The sequence below is a fragment of the Nestor notabilis genome, unplaced genomic scaffold (genome assembly GCF_000696875.1).
Source record: "Nestor notabilis isolate BGI_N333 unplaced genomic scaffold, ASM69687v1 scaffold335, whole genome shotgun sequence".
In the NCBI taxonomy this organism is placed as follows: Eukaryota; Metazoa; Chordata; class Aves; order Psittaciformes; family Psittacidae; genus Nestor; species Nestor notabilis.
In genome coordinates, this window is record NW_009930412.1 from 39,034 (window position 1) to 56,527 (window position 17,494).

General features: G+C 42.4%; 1 protein-coding gene across 1 annotated transcript in view; it reads left to right on the top strand.

Moving 5' to 3' along the window:
* LOC104406409 (SET-binding protein-like) overlaps positions 1-17,494 on the top strand; it is an 89,938-nt gene that overhangs the window by 24,846 nt on the left and 47,598 nt on the right. Inside the window, exon 2 of the mRNA XM_010015377.1 lies at positions 10,037-10,120. Within this exon, the coding sequence (XP_010013679.1) occupies positions 10,037-10,120 (84 nt within the window). The remainder of the gene's footprint in view (positions 1-10,036; positions 10,121-17,494) is intronic.

Genomic DNA, 17,494 nt, shown 5'->3' on the forward strand with positions numbered 1-17,494 from the left:
TTTTCTCTTCTGGTTTCTTTCTTTTCTGCAACTCCCCCTACATTTCTCCTTGATCGTCTGCCTGTGTTGTTATATAAAAAAAGAAGTGACTTGGAAAGTGAAGGAAAACTAAAGCCCAGCAGCACAGTTGTCATACTCTGAAGAATCTGGTTTCTATTTCTCCAGCCCAGTTCCAGGAGCTGAGGATCTCCCTCTGCCTTTTCTGGCTTGAGATTTCTCAGTGGGAAGCTTCTTGTTGGAGCATGGTGCCTCCTTGTCAGAGGAACAGCACCTGACCTGATCTCTCTGAGCAGGTTAAATAAACAGGACTGTGTTTGGGCTAATTGTCACTGGTTCTGCTGCTCTCCATTGCTTATCTAGCTGGGAGCCTGGTGAAGGAGCAGATTCTAGAGACAGCATTATTACCTCCCTCCTCATCCTCATTGTGTCTGGCTTTATCTTTCTTGTTCTTCTCCCCTCACTCCTTTCTTTCTCTCTCACTTTATTTTTTCTTCTTTTTTTTTCCCTATTTTTTCTTTTTTCCCTTTGGCTGAGCAAATAGGCCAGATGGCATTGAGGGGAACAGACAACAAGTGAGCCATGGCATATGGGCAGCCTGTTTAATTTCGACTCCTGTTGGGAAGTAGCTTGAAGGGAGATAAGTTACAAAAGCGGAAGAGGAGAAGTAGTGTGTGTTGGAGGGGAAGGGCAAGAGGAAGGGTAGACCTTTTTGGGGATGAAGCAGCACCGATGAGAGAGTCAGGGGCGCAGGGGACTGACACCCTAGCTGCATTCCTAACACAAAGCAATAAATTAGCTGTTTCCAGGACAGTTTGTGCAGGAAGTCTTGTCAGCTGCACGCGGGGAGGAAAGATGGAGATGTCTGTCCTCAAACAAGGAGGAGGAGGACACGTCTCTGATTTCCATCTTGCCAACCCTCCCCCAGGCAAGCTCCAGCCAGTCTTAGGAGCTGGGATGAGGAGATGTTTGCCCAGCTGCAGACAAGGAATCATGATGCCCTAGATTTTTATCTGTGCATGTGATTATGTATATTTTGCTCTTACTTTTCTATGGGTATCAGTGGGAGATCATTCACTGTAGATTTCTTTGAGTCAGAAGGCATGATTTTTTAAACTTTGTTACAAAACTAAGCAAAAAGTTGACACAAAAAAAAATGAAAGGCAGCTTAGCAATAGTGTAATTTACAATTATTCCCCTTTCCCCTTTCCTTTTGGCGTTTGTTTTTTTCTCTTCTGTTTTGATTTTTGGATTCAATGTTAGCTGTCAACTTCTTGCTATCCATTCACATCATTCATGCATTTTGAATTTTGTTGACTGAGACCAAAAAGGGTCTTGTCTTGAAAATATCCTACTGATTTAAGAACAAAATTAGAGTTAATCACACTAAATTATATATACGTGAGGATTCATGGCTTCATTTTGATGAACTGGGACTCTGGGATACAGTGCGGAGGGGTAGGTGTACTTTGCTTAGTGTTTATAAATGTGTTGATTTTGCATCAGAACTTTAATGAAGTGTAGTTAGAAGTATGTAAACAGTTAAGAAACTTGAGAATTATTATTCCCATTGATGTGAAAACAGATTTGGGGTTCCTTGGTGCTGGCTGTCACCTCCTTCACCCCAGAGGCATTTTTAAAAATGTCTCATTTTGGCTAACAACATCTGAATTTTTTTTCTACTAGTTCCTCTTTGATGGTGACAAACATGGAATCCCAACACAATCATCACACATGTGGGCCATTTGAAGCTCTGTGAATATTATCAGCATCCTGACTGGCGAAGTGGGACTCTGGCTTGATGCGCCTGTCGTTGGGATTCATCTAAGCTCCATGCTTGCGCTTGGCAGGCTGGGAAAACTCTACAAACCAATTAGTTTTGGAAATCTCAAGCCCTGTTGGCAGGATGCAGATCCTGAACTGTGATTGCGCTGTATGATTGCACAAAGAACTTTTTATATGACATTAATTCTGCAGAGAAGTTTTTATTCACCAGAGAGTCTATGGAGAAATGATTATGCATCACTGGCTTGGTGGAGCAGAATTTTAACTTCCAGCTCAGGCATTTTTCTGCTGATCAGTTTTAACATGAAATAGAAACACAAGGTTGTGGTTTATTGGTGAAATATTTAAGATAGATTGCTAAATTATTCAAATAGCAGAGTTTAAAGCAGGCAAGCAAGCAAAAAAAAAAAAGGGGGGGGAGAAAAAAGGGAAAACGTATCTCAGTTTTCCTGAATTTGAAAATACAGTTTTGGAATCACTAGATATCTGAAACAGAAAGTGCTACTTCAGTGTGAAGATAAACTTATTTTAAAATAAAATATTTCAGCCTTATTATCCTCTCAATAAACTTAACCTTGAATGTTGCTCTGTCTGATTCCTGCAGACTGCCTTTTGTCTGCAGTGCTAGGTATTGTTGCAGCCCTCCATCGTTTCCTACCTCTCATCTATCAGATCTTTGGGCATTCACCCAGCCTGGCTGTAGCTTTCCTCTTCCTACAAATGCTAATTGAGAGGCGTTTTGCTCTGTTGATGATAAACCGAGAGGAGACTTCTCTTGTCTTCTTGCCTGGGGTTCGTTTATCACCTTATCTTGTCTTTCATATAGAGTTATCTTCCATCCGATCTTGTGATGGAGAAAAAACTTGTTGCATCTGCTATACTTGTCTTTGCCCAGCTGCCCTCTGGCATCTATATAACATTATCACTAAGTAAAAATAGAGCTATTTTCTCAGAGAAAGAGGTAGGGATCATGCTCATGGTCTCTAAGGACTCCAGAGTTGTGGCAATAACAGTATAGTATAGTGAAATGAAGGGTGAATAAAGGAAAAAGATTTTTCATGGAGCCTTAACATTAGTTTCCCCAACTTTTGAGAACAACATATGCTGGAATTGCTGTATCCTAAGAAACATTTATTGTTTTTACTGTCTGTGCACCTAGTTTCTCAGAATTTGAAAGAGGTTACTAGCTTCCACAGGCGTATCTGTTCTGAACATATGAAAAGCAAAGGTGACTGGACTTTGACACATCTTCAGTGAAAATGCATGGGAATCGTGCATCAGAATCTGTAGATGGCTTTGAAAAATTCAGCCTTTTCTCTTCATCTACTCCTGTTTCAGCACAAAAAGGAGGAGTTTTTCATGTCTGACCTCCTCTAGCAAGTGCTCCATATTGGGCTGTGCAGCTGAGGAGGTGAAAACTTGTAAGGTCTGACTCTTTCAAACATGTGGCAGCTGAAAAGAAGATAATTAGGACAGGCAAATCCAAACAGTACTTTTGCAAGTGCTATTTATCTTTGTGTGTGTGTGTGTCTGTATTCTACTTCTCCACCTGCCTTCAAAGGGAAGCTGGTAAAAAGGATTTGCTTGGCCTTTTTGTTGCTGTAGGGGGAAGGGTGCCATTTGTGTGTAGTGCTGCAAGACAAATGCTGCAGGTGAAACTACCCCAGAGGGGACAATCCTACCCGGAGGGGGCAGCTCCTGGGACTGAAGAATTTCATTTTCTATTTCTCCTCTTTGTGGGTTTGTTGTGTCATGGGACCAGGTCCTTTATGGCACGTAGGAGAGGGCAAGTGTTTATGGAGCAATCAGCTCCACCAGTAGCAGCAACAATCACATAATGCTTCACCCTTTTGTAACAGATTCTGTGTGTGTGTGAGCTGAGAGTATGGCCAGGAGGGAAGGGGTTGTGAAACGTGAGGCTTTTATTTTTCTTATTTTTTTCCCTTGTAAGGAGCCTGTCTGAATTCCTTTATGCTTTTCAAGCTCAGGGATGAGAGAGAGCATGCATATGTGTGAGGGCGTGCGCACGTCTCTGCCCATACAGTCGCTTAAGTGGGAAAAAACCCCGATTGCGGTTCACACAGGAGGAATTTCTGATGGAGACAACAGTGCTAAGCAGAAAGGCACATCCTGATCTCTAGCAAGCGAGGGGCACGCTTGTGCACACACACACACACATACTCTCCAAGCCCTCTGCATAATATGTGCAAAGTGCTGCCCTTTAATGAACGTAACCTACGGCGGCTGGGATGCAGCCGGCCAGACTTCGCCATTAATAAACTGGGAACATTCTTCTCCTTTTTAGTCGCTTTCAATGCCAGCCCTGTGGTTTGATCTCCCTTGAATGCTGCTCCCCCTCATTTGGGGCTCCAATTCTGAGAAGATTTGGCGCATTGTTTGAGGTCGCAGGATGTCGGATTGATTTCGAAGCTTTTGTATTGACTCCGGGCTCCTGAATGAAGCTGTCATGTGTGTCTGTGGTTGGCTAGCAGGCTGTCCGGCTGCAAGCTGTGCCTTCCTTTGTTGTTTAGGCCTCATTGAGCTGAGGGAAGAGGCTCATTTCAGGGTGATTTACCACCACCCAGACACCAGCTGTCTGTTGTACTGCCGCTTGCCTCCACCTTGGATTCAGTTCTTGTTTGCCTTCATTTCCCCCCTTTTCCTCTCCCATTCTACCACTGTAGCACTTGGGCACCAGTTCTTCAAGACACTTAGATCACCCTGACAGAACAGCTAAAACCCGTAAGTTTAATAAGCTGTTCTTCCCAACATCATTTAGGCACCCATGGGGATTCTTTTAGGGTTCACCATTGCAGTGCTATAAGTATGTTTTCTTCTTGGTGATAAACTAAAGTATGGCCCTAGGGAAAAAACCCCAACATAAAATCACTATGTTCTTCTTGGCATGTTACTGAGTAGCCCACAGTGAAAACAGTAATGACTTTAGTTAAAAATAACTGTTAAGCACAGTGGCAGGACAGCAGACTGAATTGCACAGCCTGCCTGGTGCAGGATGTTGGGGGATGTGGCTGCAAATGTGCTCTCCAGTCTTTGAAATGTTAGGCTATTTGGATAGATGAAGGAGTCAGAGAAAGATGGCATTGCCTCCCTACACTCTTGTAATTTCCTTAGGAGGCACAGTCTCTGTGTTTATGAGGGTATCATGCTGGAGAGCTGTTTTGGTGGCGTAAGACAGGAGAGGAAAAAAAGGGAAGAGGCTGCAAAGGGCTGCTCAGCTCGGCTTCACAAAGCTTTTTCAGAAAGAGCTCTTTGAAGAGCCAGGCTGCTTCTAGCAGCTGAAATGCTGATAAAAGCCTTGGAAAGGCAATGCTGGAAGATGTGTGCTGTTCCCCAGATTGCCATGGGCCAAGGCTCAGCTATACTTTCTGCACCTTACATTTTCATCTGTTGGTGGGGGATATTTTGTGGGTATTGTAAGGCAGGAGGGATGGAAAGAGCTAAAAGCTGGGGCCAGGGTTAGCCTGTGAGACTTTCCAGGGGCCAAGTGGAGGCAGGCTGTGCCAGCTCCTTGGGGGTGAGGCTAGTGTTTTCAATGGCTGTTGCTCAAAACTGGAACCAAGCAGGTCAGAGCCCAGCTGAACCTGCCAGCGGCTGCAAGGTGCATGGCTTCGTGCCAACCTCTCCAGCTAATGTTTCCAGCAGCAGCCTTGGGAAAGCGGGAGGAAGACGGGATCCTCTGGTTAATCCCAGCCAGGTCCTCTGGAGCACAGAGCCTGGCAGCTCCACAGAGGCCTGCTGGTGCCATGTGCGTCACGTCTGACTCCTTTAAACAGGGCTGGCAGCTCCATTTGGGACTTCTCTGGGCAACACGGCAGAGCTGGAGCTCTCTGCAGCCTCCAATCTGTGTGTTCCCCTGGCCTCCCCCTGGAGCTGCTGGCGTGAAGCAAGTTGTGACCGGCCTTCGTTTGACTTCTGGGTAATGCAGTTTGATGTTTCTCGACCACAGGCTGTGAAAACTGGCAACTGATCAGTTCCTGTCACCCGTGCAGCTGAGATAATTAAGCCTGTTACTATTATTTTTCTTCATTTTTCTGCAAGCTTTGGCCACTCTTGGAGCCTGTGGTGCAAAGAGGAGGGTGAGGCTAGTGAAACTCCCTATAAATGGTGGGAAAGTGAAACATATGTGCTTTGCTCTTTGTGCTCACTAAGATGTCTTCTTGCTCTTTGCCTTGGGAAGGGGGATGCGTGATGATGGATGGGAGCCAGCAGAAGGCAAAGTGAGCTCCTCCATTGGAAATCCTTGCTCATAGCTGCTTCTGAACTAGAGCATTGCATCAACAGCAGGCAGCAGTAGATCATTTAGTAGCAATACATTCATGAGCTCTCAAGATCACTGTATTTCTTATAACCCTTTTATTAAAACACCACAAAACATGGAATTATGCTCTATAAATGAAGACCAACGCCTATAGTACCCAGTGAGATGAAGTTTCTCTCTTTGCAGTGTTCTCCTATCCCTCCCCTGTAAGCATCAGGCACTGCTGGATGGAGGAGGGACAGATGTATTAGGAGGCAACAACCACAGCAGGATAGATCCAGTGAGGTGTTTTGATTTCTTAACAAACTCCTTGGGCACTAGAAACTGTAAAATAACATACAGATAAACAAAAACTCACTGACCCTTAGCATCCTGGAGGGCTCTGTTTCAGATCGCTGAATAAAAGCTGAGGTTTCATATGCATGTTTAATGTAACACAAGGCGTGTGCTGCAGAAAAGTGTGCTTTCTTCTAATCTGGTTCCAGACAAGCATCCAAACAGAAGCCCCTTTCCCTGTCCCCACTGAACTGCTTGGTGTATGTGAGGAAACCCCTGAATGACAAGGCCTCCATCTGCTCTTGCACGGAGTTGCGACTGGCTGCAAATGTTGTCCATATGCTTTTTTTTTCCTTGCCTTTCAACTTAGCTGTCTAATGTTAGACACCTATCCCTAAATTAAGCATCTGCTCATAATAAGCTTTCCTAAAAAAAGGTGGAGGTAGTAGCTTATTCAAGCAATGAGTATTAGTAGAGGTGCATCTGTAGATGGAAAAGCAGGTGAGGTTATTCATTCAGTGCAGTGCTTTCCTTTGCTTTTTAGGGAATGGAAGAGCCCCTGCATTCATGTCTTGTCAGGGAAAAATTAAAAATTATCAAGTTTTGGGTTCATGTTCCCCTCTCCCCTTTGCTCCTGATTTCCCAGGTGATTATAAGAAACATGTTGCCATTTCTTTTGGTTGATGGTATTTCTGGCCAGACAAGAGAACATGGGCATGGTTTGCCATGAGCTCAGGTTGCATGACAGGCAGAGAAGGGTTTAAAAATGGAAGTTTTACTTTGGTTTGTGGTGTAAGAAGAGCTGGAGTATCTTTTTCAACATTATGACTTTACAGTGGATACTGGGACAAGTTGAACATCAGCTGATCATGTATGGAAACAGTTTCCTAAACACAGGTATATGTTGCTGCTATAGGCACCCTCAGGTATCCCAGCTCTCCATCAGCTGCCTGTTAGGAAATATATTGGTCTCCCTTAGGAACTTTTTTATCTCTAACTTGTTTCATGTCCTGTGGTGTGTCTAGAAAGTCTCCATTGGTTAGATATACAATTATCTCCCTGTGCCTCAATTTCATATCTCTACCCTAATAATTTAACACTATTCCTTTAAATTTTACTTTAATCACTTCTTTCTGGGGAGTGGTTTTGGGTTTGAGTTTAGGAGATTATAGAGTAGGACTGTAGTAATGGGGCAAGAGTAAAGTATCTTTGCTAGATGGGAGCCACAGGTAGAAAACAGTTGGAAATAGTCTCCTGAAAACCTCAAAGTATGACAGGCTACAGTCAGCAGCCCACTGGGCATTTTGGTTAGGTATCAAGTGTAGGCACAGACTTTTCAGTGACTTTTTCTTCCCAGCATCTCTTCTGAAAATCAGAGAAAAGATAATTTTTGCACATTATCTGACCTTGCTGGGACTTGTGAGATGCTGGGGTCACCATGTAAGAGACCTCACCACACCTGGAAGGTTGCAGGTACTTCTGAGGTGACCAGAAGTTTATCTGCCTATTTGTAATTCCTGTCACCAAAGGTCATCTCTCTGCTGTGCCCTGACATTGAGCAATGTCTGCAATTCCTTTTAATCATGCCCTTTCCCTTCCTGATCATTTAGGGCAGAGCACTTCCACTTTGTGAAACTCATTAACTGCTTTAGTGTTAAGGTCTACTTTTCCATATAAATTCATTCAGCTGAAATCTCGTGACTCTTCATGGCTGCACACAAGCAGATTCTTACTCTGTTGCTCAGCAGATGCTGAGAGTGTTTATTTTTCAGCTGTAGACACCCGAAGTCTGAGAAAAATGTGATGTCTTTGTGTGTGTCTATAGGAAAACAAGTAATTCTGATGGGTTTGTGGCAACTCAGTTGGCTGTGCTACTGTTTGAGCTCAAGGACCGTTTTGATCAAACCTGGAATCCCAGACCCTTTCTGCCATGGTGATTTATCAAGATATCATAAAATCATAGAATAGTTAGGGTTGCAAAGGACCTTAAGATCATCTAGTTCCAACCCCCCTGCCATGAGCAGGGACACCACACACTAAACTATGTCGCCCAAGGTTCTGTCCAGTCTGGCCTTGAACACTGCCAGTGTTGGAGCATTCACAAGTTCCTTTGGCAACCCATTCCAGTGCCTCACCACCCTCACTGTAAAGAACTTCTTCCTTATATCTAATCTAAACTTCCCCTGTTTAATTTAAAGCCATTACCCCTTGTCCTACCACTAGAGTCCCTAAGGAAGAGTCCCTCCCCAGCATCCTGGTAGGCCCCCTTCAGATATTGGGAGGCTGCTAGGAGGTCTCCACGCAGCCTTCTCTTTTCCAGGCTGAACAGCCCCAACTTTCTCAGCCTGTCTTCATACGGGAAGTGCTCCAGTCCTCTTACTATCCTTGTGGCCCTCCTCTGGACTTGCTCCAACAGCTCCATGTCCTTTTGATGTTGAAGACACCAGAACTGGACACAATACTCCAAGTGAGGTCTCATGAGAGCAGAGTAGAGGGGCAGGATCACCTCCTTTGACCTGCTGGTCACGCTTCTTTTGATACAGCCCAGGATACAGTTGGCTTTCTGGGCTGCAAGCGCACACTGCCTGCCCATGTTGAGTTTCTCATCAGTCACCGCCCCCAAGCCCTTCTCCTCAGGGCTGCTTTGAATCTCTTCAATGCCCAGCCTGTAGCTGTGCCTGGGGTTCTGCTGACCCAGATGTAGGACCTTGCACTTGGCTTGGTTAAACTTCATGAGGTTGACACATCAGCCCACCTCACAAGCATGTCCAGGTCCCTCTGGATGGCATCCCTTCCCTCCAGTATATCAACCGAGCCACACAGCTTGGTGTCGTCGGCAAACTTGCTGAGGGCACACTCAATTCCTTACTCAATTCCATAAAGTCCAGGTCTGATATGCTCCAGAAAGGCTTTGTTGAAGAACCAAAGCAACTCTCATAATCCCCAGGAAAAGAACCACATTAACATAAAAGGCCTTGCTGCTCAGATCACGCTCAGTGAGTCTGATGGGTTGTCAACCAAAAGGAGGTGTTTGAGCTCAGTTTTCCAAACTGTTGGTTGTAGGTAAAAAGAGATTGAGGGAACCCTGTTTCTTTGTAAATCTCCATTGATCCCAGTGTGGTTTTGATATTTCAGGGTCTGCAACAGCAGTGTTGGGTAAGGGAGGGCTGCTGAATTCCTGGCAAAAACTTGTCAGTGGTTATATGGACCTCATTATATGTTCTCATGAGCGAAAGTCACACCTGTAGACTTTATTTCACCAAATCTAGCTACATTAAAAACACATAACCACAAACTTGGTGAGGGTGGGCAGAAATGCTGGTAAATGAGCTTTATCTCAAGTCACTCCATTTGGTAATCGTACTCTCTGAGCATGATAGACTTGTTCTTGTTCATGTATGTGTATGAAACATTGGATTAAAATAACATGTTCCTTTTCAGCATGGCTTGCCTGTATTCTCACTGTGTTTTCCTACATACCTTGCTTTCCTTCTGCCCCTGCTTATGCAAAGTTTGAGAGGCTTTGGGGAAGTCTTCTCAACAGCTTGGAATCTGTGATGCTGTAGATCAAGCAATGCAGGATGAGTCCACATGTTTCCCTAATGCCCTTTCTTCCCCTGCTTCTGGTCAGAAATACAAGCCTCTTGGTCTTCAGTGGTTCAGATTGTGCTAATGTTTTTCTTGCTTTGTCTCTTATAGGGAAAAGTCATTGGAGATACGAAACTGCTTATGAGTTGTGGTTGCAGAAAAGGGAAAAATGCTCAAGTGAAAGACTCAGATCAGGTCAGTCAATATGCACCTTAACTTGTGGAAATAAAAGAATGTGTTAACATCTAGTAGATTTGAACTGTGTTGTTGTGTATCAGCATTCCTGGACACAAACTAGAGTCCTTGGCATGGCTGGCAATGATATAACATTAATGTTTTTTTATTTGTTATTTGCCAAAAAACCCTCAAGCAAGATCAGGATTCATTGTACTAGTTGTTAGTGCTCTAGCCTGGCTTATTCCCACCTGATTGATATATTCATGAATTCTGTTTCTTTATAAAAAAGCATTCCAGGCAATGCCTTTCTTAAAGAATATCTCACTTTCTTGCTGGCTAAATGCATGCAGCCTTTAGTCTCATACTGTAGCTGCCTGGATGGGCAATAGTTACAGAGAAACGTGCCATTCGTCACATGCTTTTGTTCTGAAGTGACACCATCACAAGAACATTCTTTATTGAGGTTCCTTATGATAGACATGTAAAAACTTGTTCACAGACCAACGGCCAGGATTCAATGTTCATTACTTGGAATTAATGGTCCCTTATTCTAAAATTGGTCAAATTGGCGTCAGTGGGATCACTTGTAGGGTCCAGTAATTGCAAGTGAGGTGGACTGCACTCTGAACGACAGTCAGCTGGTGGTCTCTTCCTACGTCCTACCATTTTGCATTTATTCAGACCAGACAAGTTTGTCCCTGTCAACATTTTCAGTTGTTATGGCCTTCTGGTTTGGAGCTAAAGAAAAGTTTAAATTCAGAGATCATTTGCTCCAGAAATGAAACAAAACTTTATTTGAGCAGAAACATTTTATAAATATTGGTTCATCTAATGTAAAATGTGGTAGAGTGAAGCAGTTGATCTCAAATATCAAATACCTTTGCTCTCTAATGTACCTTGTGAACAGCCTGTGACCAGGTAGAGACCTGAAGCAGATTCAGACAATGCCCACAAAGCTCCAGGGACTCCTGATAATTTACTGTTGGGAAAAGAGATGAATTCTCAGGAGGAAAATACGTTTTTCGCTTCCAACATGCATGTTCACCAACCCTAACTAATAACAATATCTCTGAGACTCATTTTGTTAATGTCTCTTACTATTTATCTATCCTTAAGTGGGCTCTGTTTTGAGGAATGTTAGTCACACTTATAAATGCTTTGTAGGATTAAGTCTTTCAGTAATGGTTTTTTTTTTCTTTAATTAGTACTTTCAAAATGACAAATTCACCATTGTGAGCTATTCTATAAGTTCACCATCAAGAAAAGGATTTGTATTACTTTTCTTTAAAAAATAGCTTCCCATTCTCTCAAATACAGGCTTAATTTTCTCATGTTGATGTTCGAACATATCAGGAGAAAATTAATTTAGAAATGAACACTTTGACCAATTTTAGTTTTTTGTATTTTGATATACTCTGGTTGAATCACTCTTGATTTACAACAGGAATAGAGCAGCATCAAATCTGCTTGTAATAGAGATTAATAATTAAATGGGAACATATTGATTGCAGGGAGGTTTTACAAAACACTATCTTTAGCAAACCCTGAATACTGGACCTAAAACTCATTGATGACAACACTCTAATTATAGAGTAGGCAACAGTTTCTACAGTGAAAAACCATCCCATTCTCTTTTATGTTTTCTGGGACAGTGATAAATTATTCGTTGTGTTTGGTTACTTTCTGAAATATAATTTTTGATATCTATGGTTTGTTGACTATCTCACTAAACTTTTTTTTGTTGTATCAGCACAAACTATTAAGGAAGTGCTTGCTCCAGAGGCTGTAAAGCTCATTTATTGTGCCCCTGACAGGATCTTGTCTGTATTTCAGGGGACAGGAGGTGGATGGGGAGGAAGCTAGTATAGGAGGGTGGGTGGCAATGAGAAACATTTGTCTGTGAATGCAGGACCTCAGCTCAGCTTATAAATTATCCCCTGAGCCTTGTAGATAAACACAGACTTCTATGGTGACATCGGCTGGGAAAGGCAAATACTTGCTGATGATTGTAGGCTAATCCTTCAGGACACTAATTGCCAGAAAACCAAGGGAGCATTATTTTAGGAACAGCTTGTTTCACTTTGTGAAGGGGAAAAACACTGCACAGGGTTTAGTTTTGTTTGCAGAGCTTTATCCCCTCCTCCTGTGCTCTGTCTCAGATTTTAAAGGTTTACCTTCATTGTTGTTGTTACTAACTTTTTCTGTTCCTTCTTTTTTTGTCAACCTGCATTGGGTTTTCCTGTGGTGCCTCTGTTAAATTGAATGAAAATGCAACTTAGTTTTCATTTCATAAATGTACATATAAATAGGTATGTGAGTTTATACCATGAACTATTTAAAGTTTTGGGACTAACAAGCTACTTTTTGGCTGAATATTTTTGGGAAACGTAATGCTTTGCCAAGATTTTTTTTTTTTTTTTCATTATTTGAAATATATTTGGAAACTTTGAAAAAGTCATAGACACACTGCTCACCAGTGAAAATCCACAGCTGAATGAAGTCATGATCCCATTGCTGAGGTTGTGATTTACTGGCATTTTTCCAGTAAGCCTCTAGAAGAGAAGGCACCTTTACCTCCTTGACCTGAGATCTGCTCCCCTGAGCCTGGCATCCAAAGGTACCTATGTACATGGTATTCTCCATGGTGCAAGTCACTGGAGTGTAAATCCTGGCGCCAACACTATCAACAGCAGAAGTCCAAACAGACTTACGTGGGACTGGTATTTCACAACAGTCACAAGGAGCCAAACCTTTATGATGGATTTGCACCAGAGCAGGAAAGGGGCTGGTGGCCTATGTTGTGTGGCCTCCCAGTCCAAATCAAACCCTACAAGATGAGGTGGAAGGTTAAGCAGTGTAATGTAAATCCCTGAAAGGTTTGAAAACCTTGAAGGGAATACAGCTGAAGAACTAGTGTCGCATCCTCTACGGATGGTCTTGATGAAGCTTTGTGTTGGTGAAGCAAGATGACTGAGAGGAGTCCCAAAAAAACGCTGCTTCTTGGCAGCAACCCCCTATGTCCTTGGCTGCCTTTGGCATCATTTGCCAGATGTCTGTGTGCTTTGTGGGAATGAAATTCATCCATGTTCCAAGCCCCAGAACCAACTTTCTGCACCACAAACATCCTACTGTAATTGTAAGGTTCATACATGCTCTTCAGAGTGGTTATTAGTTTCCCAGTAATTTATGCCTCCCTATAAATTATTATACTGTTGCTTATTGTTTGAGGTGCATGTTGCATAAGAATGGCAATCCTGGACTAACATTTCCTTATGCAAAGTAGTATATTAACATAAAGCAGGAAAGATGGTTCTTCAGTAGTAATTTAATTTGTTTATTTCTAAGGAAAGAAAAATGTTATTTAAAAACAGGGAAAAAAATGTGCGGGTGGACAAATAATGTACATATTAAAGCTACGCATAAGGTTGAGAACCAGAAGTAGCAGAGCACTCCATATTCTGAGCACGTGTTGCTCTGCTTTCTCAGGGTTTAGTTTTATTTGTTTTCTTTTGCGTCTCCCAAAAGGTAGGCAGCTCATGATTGTTTAACTGCTCTTGTCCTTTGATTTTTATTTTTTTTTTTCTCTTTGCTTAACTTTTGTGGTGGCTTGTGTGAGCTCAAGTGTTACTGAGAACTGAGATCCTCCTGTCCTTCTGCGTGTTTGTTTTTGGTTTTAATATGACAAATGTATGCCTTCTCTGGAAACGGTATCCATGCTGCAGAGTAATTATTTAGTGAATGGTGGATCTAGTTCATGTTGGCAAGGATCAGATTAATCATTATTAATCATGACCCGTCTGACAGTAACTTCATCCCTTGCCTAAGTGCTGCTCTTTATTAAGAAGTAATAGCTATTAAGGGATGGCTGGGCCACTGCTCTTGTTGCACCGGCACAGGGCTCAGGACTTCTGGCAGGAGGCAGAGGAACTCGGTTCAAAACTAAAAATAGATGAACATGGTTCACATTCCAGAAATGAAATACACAGCTTCCCCTGTGGGCTTCTTTAGCCTCATCTGAGTGTCCTCCTTTCCCGCTGAACCCTCCTAAGAATTTGCCTCTTCCCAAAGGTTGAATTCAGTGTTGTGGATGAAATAATCTCTCTGAAGCTTTTTTATTTTTCTGCTTGATTTTCATTTGGTTTTTTTTATTACTTTGGTAGATCCAAGTATATATATAAGTATAATGAACATGCATTCCTTGCAAGGATCAGATTCAAGGTCTATTCTGGTGGTTGTAGCAGGTGTCAACAACTGACAAGATGGCAGATGAGCTTAGCTGCCTGGGACTCCAGTTGTACCAAGTAGACCCGAAACCAACCACCTTTCTGAGTGTTCCTAGATTCCTTGGAAAAAACACTGTGTTGCTGAGGTAGGCATGGAGCACTGTTCACCGCATGCACAAAGTTGTGAGGAGTCCATCTTTGCTTTCCAGGTCATTGGAATGAGGATTGCAGGCCTGTATATATATACATATATATGTATCTCAACATACATCTCCCTACTGCTCATGTCAACAGATATCTGCTGAGAGTAGACAGTAGTTTAATTCATAAATTCATAATTATTCTGGTTTTCCTAGCAGTACAGGTTCTTTTTAAGAAGGTGAGGCAGTGTTATCAATAGATGTCATCATTATTTCAGCAAAAGCACAATGAATTAAGTACTGGATTGCAACCATTCTCCCCAGTCTCTCCCTTCCCCCACCACCCCCTCACCCCCGCTACCTCCTCAAATCCACCTTAACTACTTTTTAAAATGTTTTTATTGTCTGTATGGAAATCAAGGAAAAAAAAAATCTTTGGAAGAGAGCAAAGGAAAGAAAAACATCTTTTGTCTCCATCTAGCTCTTCAGTGCCTGGAAGATAGCAGTAGAAATTCAGAGCAAACCTGCCACACTTTTGATCTCTGTCAAAGCTGTTGTGGGAGTAACACTGTTTAATGGTTGAAGGAATTTATTGAAGAGTAAAAGTACCAGCAAAGACAAAGGGACCAGTACAAATTATCTGGTAAACCGCTGTCAAATTTTATGTGCTCAGGGCTACTGGTAATTTCCCGTCTTAAAAAATAGAGGGGGAGTTTGGAGGGGAGGGAAGGAGTTTGGAGGAGAGTGAAGGAGGGTGAAAAGTATATAAATAAACCATCCTCTTTAAATAGCTTACTGGCCTGGCCTGAACTGTGTCGGAGCTAAGTTCTTTTGGCAGCCGGCACTGTAATATCTGTTGAGGGTGTAGTGGAGGGCTGAGACCAGGTTTCAGAGAATCTGCCTTAGCTTTGCTGGCTCTCCCTTGCATTCTTGTACTTGTCAGCAAGAAATGCACTGAAGCACAAAATGAGGGAGTGCAAAGGCTCCTGCACTCCATCTGAGCAAGTCTGGCTCTCACCCCCACGGTTAATGTTTCTCTCTGCTAAAAGATATAACAGTAATAAAAATAAACTAAAGCGTTGAGTAACTTGGGGGTACATAGGTGGAAGAAAGCAGGAGGAGAGAATTGGGAGAGTGAAAGTATGCTGTCCATCGTCTCCTGCTCTGAGTTTATGTCAGAATTGGAATCTCTGCTGGAAAAATCATTGGATTATACATGGGTTAGAAAAAGCTAAAAGAATAAATAAAATACAAAGAGAGAGGATATTAAATGTCTGAGGTGTCTGGGCAGTAAAACATCCTTAAAAATATCTTGTTTATTGAATAAAGCAGAGTAGGTGGTCATACAAGGAACATGGGACTATAGAAACTGTCCTAGATCATCCAGTCCTTTGACATGCATATAGCACCACTGATAAACACATCCCTTTCGGCACTGGTACCTATTAAAAGCAAACCTTGTGGTTCTGCTATTACTCTCATGCAGTCAGTTTTACTTTTACTTTTTATTTTAAAATACTCACTCATGTAATACTTCCTCATCTTGTTCCTGCCGCCAGATCAGTGTTCTTCACCACATGATACAAGTATTCAGGATATCATGCAAGATGGTACACCCTACAGCTACATGAACCACCTTTCATTTGCCATTCACCCACCACAATTTTCTTGCTGTTGGTGGTGCTGTAGGGGAAAAAAAAATGCTCTACCTCTCAGAAAACTTTTTTTTTTTTTAAAGTTGGAAATCTTTTCCTCTCAATGGGATCTGGTTGAGGACAAGAGGTATTTGAATGAGAGACTCACCAGCTGCCTTTTTCCTGGACCTCCCAGTTTCATGCAGCAGTTGTGCTTCAGTAATTGCTGAATCTGGTGCTAAGCATCTGTGTTCCTAGTGGCTGGGAAAATTTTTTGGTTTCATTCATCTGTTGTGTCCAATTGAAGCAGCTGTGAAATAGATGTTGGGTGGGTAAGTCCTCATTCTTTGGATTTATGTAAGTTTTGGAGGCATAGTGTTATGAAAGAAACTTTCTAAATGTAAGCATCCAAACAAAAGAGGTTGAGGTTATGGGTACCCTTTGCAAGTTCAGCTGTAATAGGTTTGTGTTGCAGTGGGTTACACCTCCCTTCATACAATGCCATTGGTAAGCTGACATTTCTAGTGACCTTTTATAATCACCTATTTCCTTTTCTCACTCATTTTATGAATAGTCTTGTACTCACTTCAAGAGTTTCCCACCTTGTATACTCCTCTTGCAGTTCATATTAACTTCAAAATGGGTTGGGCTTCCTGTAAAGTGAAGCACAGTGTGGACTGAAGTTCAATAGAGCCTTTCCTTTCTACAGGAAAGGAGGGGGGAACCAAAAAAAAAAATCCTTTTTTTGAAGGAAAGACTTCAGAAATAACAGTCAGCATATTGCATCTTTTTTTTCCCTCTCTTTTGAGGCAGTTCTGAATGTACTTTAACATGGTGCCTTGCCCCTATTCGAGATGTAAAACTTAGGGCTCTGACCTCCTCTAATGACTGATGATCCCATAGCACTTTCCCTTTTGAGTGGGAGCATGCAAGTCCTGGTGATGATGTTTTGTCCAGGCTTTCATTCAGGATACGTATTCTGCCAACTGGACTTGACCCTGTGCCTTCGGTGAGGCGCATTATTCTTCACTATTCTGCCCTAAATTGCTGTGTATTGCCACCTTGCATTGACGGGTCCTTTGTTCCACTTCGAGGTAGGTTCATTTTGGTAGTGGATGAAGGGAAGCCGGACAGTTTTAAAAAGCAGTTTGAGAGCCCACTGAATGGAAAGTGCTTCACACGTGAAAAAAATTAGTGTTATCAATTGTCATCGTCAGCTTCAAATCCTGATTTTGAAATGGTCATTTGTACTCCTCAAAGGCAAACAAGCAAAGAGAACTAAAGCAGCCAAAGAAAATGCTGTCTCATGTCATTTCAGGCTCTGCAGTCCCAGGGAGCACTAATAACTATTTTGTTGTTTTCACTGATATGTCTACACGGGCAAAGAGGGAAAGA